The sequence below is a fragment of the Magnolia sinica genome, chromosome 6 (assembly GCF_029962835.1).
Source record: "Magnolia sinica isolate HGM2019 chromosome 6, MsV1, whole genome shotgun sequence".
Classification (NCBI taxonomy): Eukaryota; Viridiplantae; Streptophyta; class Magnoliopsida; order Magnoliales; family Magnoliaceae; genus Magnolia; species Magnolia sinica.
In genome coordinates this window covers 71019561-71027181 of record NC_080578.1, presented here as the reverse complement: position 1 = coordinate 71027181, position 7621 = coordinate 71019561, and the positions used below count along the sequence as shown (strand labels likewise).

Here is a 7621-nt window from a genome sequence, read left to right as displayed (position 1 = left end):
CATCTAGAAAAGTCCTAGGGACCCATATTTATAGTTTAGGAAACTCCCCTCCACACCTCTTGCGAAACCGCCTCAAATTTCCGCAGTCCACACAAAGTTCGGACACGAATTTACGTAACTTCGACCGGTCGAGCGGCCCACTCGACTAGTCGAGCGCATCCCTTGACTGGTCAAGCACCACGGAGTTCCAAACCAATTTGTTCGCTGGACTTTGAGTCGAGAAACACTCGATTGATCGAGTGGCCCACTCGACCGCTCAAGCGGTAATTCCACTGCTTGTGGCATCCAAACCGTACCACATCTCCTCTGCCCTGAGGAGGTAAACCCCATTACAGACCGCTAGAAGGATTCAATTACAGTTTATAATGGAAAATTTAAACTATTACATTTGAACAGCTATTCGAGGCAATTGAGAGCGAGGTGATATCTCCATCAACTGTCTTTTCTTGAAATTTGTAGTACAGATACATAGACAAGATGTATGTATGTTTGTCTATATCCACTAAATATCAGTGACCAGCAAACTTTTTGCCATTTGCCAATGTTCCGTTTTTAAACCCTAGCACGTGCATGCTGGTTTGGGTCAGGTTTGATTGAGCCCGACTCAATTATAATTAATTGACTTCAGCCCGGTCGGGCTTGGTGTTGATGAATTTTAAGTGGGTCAAGCTTGGGTCATAGGTTGGGTTTGATGAACCTCTCCCATTACCGACCTCACAAGGCACAATCACTGAAATCATTCTAGTGACCTAGCCAAGTTGACTTAATCAGGTTAACACGTCTGGTTTAAAAACTACATGGAAGTGGCCCTAGCATGGTTCTAAAACTCTGATGAGTTTGATGCGATTCTTCCCAGTTGACTGCGACTCGGTCCGATCCAGTCCAGTAAGATAATACGAGGCACCACCGAATCACGCGAGTTAAGACCCATTCTGTCCTACAGCTAGTCACGGGTACACTTGTGCCATCAGTCTGGTGGAGTCGGCAAATCTTTTAACCATAGCCCAAGTTGCTAACACCTCCTGGGAGGAGGAAGATATGGAACTTGATCCACCCAAGAGTGAATAGAGAGTTTAGGAATCTGACTCAGAATGCCGGGTGTACAACACGTCGTGGTGTGCCAACACCACCTTTGTGGCATGTTGACGTCATCAAATTTTGCAGCCCCACCGTTATATATATGTTATATCCAAACCATTCGTAAATTTGGCGAGATCATTTTAAATATAAGCCCAAAATTGAAGCTGATCCAAAGCTCACGCTTCCCATTAAAAACTTTTTGTAAGCCCAAAATTGAAGCTGATCCAAAGTTCACGCTTCCCATTAAAAACTTTTTGTAAGCCCAAAATTGAAGCTGATTCAAAGCTCACCCTTACCGTTAAAAACTTAACTTTTTGAGAGTCATAGTAGTTTGAAATTAAGCTCATATTTGTTTTTTGTTTTTTACTTTCCTCCAACTTGACCTTATGATCAGGTTGGATGGCAAATAAAATGGTGGATACTCGGAAGGATTTCAATGGTAGGCATAATTGTCCCTTGGCTTTCCTCGGCATGGTCTACTCAGGCTTTGGATCAGTCTACTTTTGGGTTCATGCCCTTAAATAATCTTGCCACATGAATCAACAACGGATATAACACAAGTTATGATGGGTCTGTCAGAATTGGGTGACGTCAAGACACAATCGAGGTGATGTGATACGGGGCACACCCCAATGCCACAGCACCCACATATGTACCGGGTAAAGGGAAAAGAGTTAAATATTATTTTAAAAAATGAGTCAAAAATGAAACGGATTCAAAGCTCAAGCAAATAACGCAACAGAAAAGAGATGGCATAATGACTGACACACACGGTTGTAACATTCCCGGGCTCATAAGGTCGGCTCGTAAGGTTTCAGGACGTGGACAAGGGAAAAGATAAATATGAACTTCATCCAAAACTTCAGTTGTGGTGTGGTGCGGCGACATAGATTTGCGACGGCCACACAGTACCGAACTTGGTGCTGTGCTCTACACAACACAATCATAGTCCGGAGGCAAATATGTAACCTGAGCCTCCCCACTGGTTAATAACTAGTTTAAGAATCATAACGTTATGTCAAAGAAGCAATTTATACTTGAAATGCCTTGCCATCGTTATAAAAGGGATTTTACAATATTTTTTCGTGTATCTATCCAAACTAAGGTGTGGACGATTAAACTCTGTAACATTGCACATTAACACCGGGCCGCGCTGAGCCTACACAAGGGCTCCACCCGTAAGATACTCGGTGAAGACAAGTGCCACCAAACCCAGCATCGCAAATCTCCCGTTCCACAGCTCAGCATTCGAGGTCATCAATCCATCTGACTTCGACTGCGGACTCACACCCTTAAACAAGGGTATCAAGGAAGCAAGAGAGAGCACGATGGTGGTCCCCACAAACCACGGCAGCCCTCCATTTGCCAGCTGGGCCACTACCCCATCACCTTTGGCCAGCTCTACTCCAATCGCTGATACAAAGCCAACCATCGCCAGCCTCCCGTTGATTATCTCAGGTCCAGGCCCACTGAAAGCCAAAACGTCCGTGAACTTGGTGCTGCCCTGTATTACAAGGAAATGAGCAGTTGAGTACATGGACACACCGTCTCATACGTGCCAATCACTAACTTACTAACGTGACGCGTGTGAGACATCAACGCTATTCATCAGTCATGCCCCACTCATGTGCTACACATGTACATCTCATGTATGGACCGTCAGTCAAATTTCTTGCAGTAGTCGAACTTTTTCCTACACAGAAAAACCCGCTAAACTGGCTGTTCCGGTCCACGGACATACACAGTGGGGCCCACCTGATAAGCGATTTGGTCCCACACGCGTGTGCCGAATTGGCACGCGTGAGTAGTTAACCTAGCGTTGGGTACATGTGTGCCAGTCTTACCTTCTTTGGGTCAGGGGAAGGGGTCTGAGGTGGCGGGGTTTGAGGGATCTTCCCAGGCTTGGATGGCGTTGATGGCGCCGGTGAGCGATCCTGCCAGCTCAGAAAATAAATAATGCACGAAAAAATATGAAATATTACATTAATAATCCACATGTATAATATCTTACCTCAACCTGGCATCGGACTTGCGTGCTTCTGGCCATCAGCTGACGTGGCACATGCTTGGAATTGGCACGGATCAAGGAGTTTGCCACGAGGAATTGCAGAGGTGCTGACGTGGCCATTTCGAAAATTGTAACGAAATCTGAGAAGGGTGGCGTCGGTACAAGGAGATGTCTTTGGCGAAGAATCTGATTGTGTTGGAAGGATTTGGGGGTAGGAGTGTCGTGTTATATAGAGGGAAAAGGCATGCGAGCTGAGGCTGAGATGCAGCAACGTCGCCTTTCACTTTGTTGCGTACTATCTCTGTCACGTGGACGGGCCCGTTGTCGCATGACTTGAGGCGATGGCGTGGCCATCGGGCTCCCACTCAATCCGCGTCACATCAAGAGGTCGGGAGAGTTCGAGGTTTTACTGGTGTTGTTTCGTAGGTGGCGGTTCATTGCTCTTAGTAGTACGTGGTCTCCCGTCCAGCCACTGTTAAGAGACAATCAGTTGATCGAAACCGTTCATCCTTTTTCACCTATTATAGATAGACTACAAACCAAAAGCCAAGGTTAACATAATAAATTTGCAGTATGAATTGGATTTATTTTGAAAATAAGTTTAGACAATTGCAAACGCCTACCGTCTCGTTTGAATCATTGCATTTACCTCTCGGAATCGGAGTAGCCACGTCGCCACTGGACGGGATCGGCTTCGGTGGATCCGGATCCACCCAGGTGGGTGATGAATCCCTCATTGTGGGGTCCAACATGGTGTATTTTCCTTGCATCCACACTCTCCATCCTATTTAAAAGCTCATTTTAAGGCATGTTGTCAAAAAATTAAGTAGATCCAATCATCAGCTGGAGCGCACAGGCAAAAGGATGGTAATTGCGTGTGCACGGTTAAAAACTCATTAGGTCCTTACTTATGCCTCTGTGGTATAATGTGAACTAGCGGTGCTTTTAATTCTTTGATTTTGGTATTGATTTATTAATGTATCGAAAGTATGTTATTGAATTGGGTGTAAAAATATATTTGATTCGGAGTTGTCACTAGCCAAATAAAGCATAAAATCTATGGACACTCAAATCATAGCTCAAGTGGCAGACTGAGTAAAGATACCTCGTTTCAACACTTAGGTCTTGGTATCGATTCCCTAGTGGGGGTGGCTAATAGTGAAGTGTGAACTGACAATGTTGTGTGTACTAACAAGCTAACTGATAAACACCTGAATCCATAGCTCAACTAGTAGACTGAGTTGACATACCTCATTTCAACACTTGAGGCCTTGGTATCGATCCCTCGTGGGGGTGGCTAACAGTGGAGTGTGTACTGATAAGCTAATCCAAAAAAAGAAAAAAAAAAAAAAGTCTAACTGAAAAAAAAAAAGAAAAAAAAGAAAAAAGAAAAGCATAAAATCTACGGCCAGCTAGAAATCGTAAAATCACTTAGGGTTCATGGACTCTTATGATTCCTTAACTCAAGTGAATCCCACGATTTGTCTATAACTGCAGATTCTAATGGTCTCAGTGACGGAAAAAAATTGGATTAAGTATCATTTTCCACCTGTATAATGTGTGGTATTTACTTCATAAGATTTTACAAATTTGTGGGATTTAACGGAGTTTTGGCATTTTATATTTGGTAGTGCTTCGCATAACCCATAAGGGTTGGGCATGCGAAAAAAAAAACTATCTAGCCTTACATCATAGAGTCAAGTGACCGCGGATAAGCAAATAAAGTAAAAATGCAATAAATAAAATAAAATGCAAAGCAGTCTTGCTTCGCAAGATTTAAGATCCTAGGTTGGCAAATAAAGTGAGATATAAGGAAATGTGCATATAGCTGATGCACTTGGAATGTGTGGAGTATAATGTGAATTAAATAAAGATAGATAAACTCTTAGTTTCAATGATTTCTTTAATGACCGTTTTATTTTCTATGTCGTGCAGCACGTCAGCACATTGAAATTCTTTAAGACACTTCGAGCAGCATCTATAGGTGAACACCAACCTTCAGACCCACTCTGTATTTTTCTCTCTTTCTGCTCTCTATTTTTTCCTCTCGCTCTATGTTTTTCTTTTGTTTTCTCCCGCTCTAGCTTACACTACAACAAAATCATTAACAAGGAATGGCTATCTATTTTGGTTTAGATACGGTTTTAAGCCGTTCCTAATTAATTCAAAGTAAACTGATATCGAGTATAATACATAGACCGATAAAATCCAAAAAGAATATGAAAAAAATCCTCATTCAGTAGGGGAACTCTCTCTTGCTGCCTGCAAAAAAGACTCGGATCTTAAAGGTTTTCTATGTTGCACCCATGCTAGTGCTTATCAACTACGGAGGTAGGGTTTGGATCTTTGCTACTTGAGTTTTGAGGTTCTCTCTTGCTAGTTTTAATCTGCTGCAAAACCCTCATTCAACATGTACTTTCATTTGGTGGTTTTTAAGAGTGCTTTTGGTACGTCAGATCATGATTTAGAGTTTTTGTATTTTTGAGGGTTTCACCTTGCAGTTCTTATTGTTTTTCTTTTTGTCCTGCGATTTTTTGTTTTTGGTTCTGGATCTAATTAAGCTCATAAAAAATGGATCTGTTTGTTTCAAAGAGGTTTGTTTGGTTGTAGATCTTCATATTTTCTCTATGTTTTTTGTTTTTCCATTTGTAGATCGGATTGCTTTTCGTGTGTTTTCATTATTACTTTTTTTAAAATTTTATTTTATAGATCGTTTGGTTTTTGTAGTAGATTTTTGAGATCTGATTACTACCTGAGAACATAAACCGAAAATTTTAATATCTAGTTTGTTTGACAAGGTTTGTCGGTTTTGAATGAAGAGGGCAATCTGATTATAGATACGAATCCAGAGAAAGGCAATTGGACCTCTGATTCTGCCACTGTTCCAGAGGTATGTATCTCTCTCCATGTAAAAAGATGCATGAATATTTCAGATCTGCCATTCAAATTGACTTGTTTAAATGGCACATTTCTTTTGTTAGTTCTGTGTTGTTCGATTCAATGCATGCATAGGTGTTTACGCCTGATGGTGTAGGACATCATCCCTTACGAACCCGCACATGCAAATACCAGAAAGTGCACCCTCTGCCTCAGTACACGGCAGGACCCAACTACTACACCACTATATGTTAAGCTCTATGTGGGCCATTCCTTGGGGGCAATGTTGGTTGAATGTCCACGTTGTTGAGGTCGATTATTGATGCCGATTACTAATACCGATTATGAGTATGTGACAGCATAGCATCATGATACATGCCCATACGCATCATCTGCATGTTTGTTATGAGATGTGGTTGACCATTGCATATGACATTGGGTAGGTTGTTATGAGACTCCCAGATAGGCGGAGGTTATCTCACATGAGCGCACGGTATGCACAGGATTGATGTATGACTCATGCATCTTGCATTGTGATTACTGTACGCCCTAGCCACATCAGGGCCGTAGCCTCCACAGGCATATCGTGGATGGCCATATGGGACACCGAAAATCTATTACTGGCATCGGGCTGCCATAGATGGCCCTGGGTGAAAATTCCTAAACCCTCTTAGTACCAGAGGATGCCCCAACGTTGAGACTGAGTGGATACATGAGCGCCCAAGTGCTGAATACCAGGAGGCCGCGTCTCCCACTGCATTGTGGTCGGTTGGGAGAGGGTGTGGCCTTACTTGCCCTAGGGTAGGGGGCATAACTAGGCTGAGTTTGACTAGCTTGTAAATGGGTCCGCTATCGACGTGTCGGGTAAATATTGGCTGATTACTGGCCAAGCGGATGGTGAGGTCTCTTCCACTTGCATGGTCGCACATCAGTGGGCGGCAGTTGCATGTAGAGTGTACTAGACCCCGATGATGATCCCAAAGATGAACTGTACTAATATGTGGACTTATTGAGCAGGAGTTGTATACTCATTCATTCACTATCCACTCAGGCTGGTGGTGCGCAACTATTTGTTACGTGTACCTTCGCAATGGCCAGGATTTCGGTTGGGGCGCGTGACTAACCTGAGATCAGGAGTTTACCAATTGAGTTTGACTATCCAAATTTAGGTATGAGACTGGTTTGGATAGAAGTCCTTTGTGATAGAACCCATAGCCTGCGATACCACGTACTATCATCCCGACTTCACACTCCAGCATGGTCTTTCCATTCACACCGCATATTGCATTACATCCGTAGCATATGACATTTTGGGTTACTGTATTTCTACAATTATATGGTCTAGATATGGCATCTGATATTTGGTTATTTATGACTCCTTATTTGCATAACTGATCTGTATTGCATACTTTGATATTGTATGACTCCTGGACCTATCAACATGTCTTGGCATTACTCTGATATCGTATGATTTATGAACTTGCCAGTATTTTTGATATTGTATGATTTATGGGCTTGTTAGTATTTCCACTTACTCTGATTACTCTGATATTACTTACTTGGCACTTGCTTTGTGCACACACTTTCATCACCATCTAAGCTTTCTATAAGCTTTTGCATGATAGATGTGTGCAGGTGGCGTTAGGTTGCAACAGT

At 42.6% G+C, this 7621-nt stretch overlaps 1 protein-coding gene across 1 annotated transcript; it reads right to left on the bottom strand.

Moving 5' to 3' along the window:
* Window positions 1-2110: 2110 nt before the first annotated feature.
* On the bottom strand, window positions 2111-3301 carry LOC131248848 (early light-induced protein 1, chloroplastic-like). The gene is made up of 3 exons (XM_058249323.1): window positions 3092-3301; window positions 2925-3014; window positions 2111-2584 (listed from the first exon to the last, which is right to left on the bottom strand). The coding sequence occupies exons 1-3, from the start codon at window positions 3206-3208 to the stop codon at window positions 2240-2242; spliced, it is 552 nt and encodes a 183-aa protein (XP_058105306.1). The 5' UTR covers window positions 3209-3301; the 3' UTR covers window positions 2111-2239.
* Between the last annotated feature and the right edge of the window lie 4320 nt (window positions 3302-7621).

What these genes read in the sequence shown, in the direction of transcription:
- LOC131248848 (XM_058249323.1), bottom strand. Translation starts at nt 3,208, where the DNA reads ATGGCCACGTCAGCACCTCTGCAATTCCTCGTGGCAAACTCCTTGATC. An exon ending in AAGTCCGATGCCAGGTTGAG is followed by an intron (nt 3,015 to 3,091) that starts GTAAGATATTAT and finishes CTGAGCTGGCAG; the next exon opens with GATCGCTCACCGGCGCCATC. An exon ending in CTTCCCCTGACCCAAAGAAG is followed by an intron (nt 2,585 to 2,924) that starts GTAAGACTGGCA and finishes CTTGTAATACAG; the next exon opens with GGCAGCACCAAGTTCACGGA.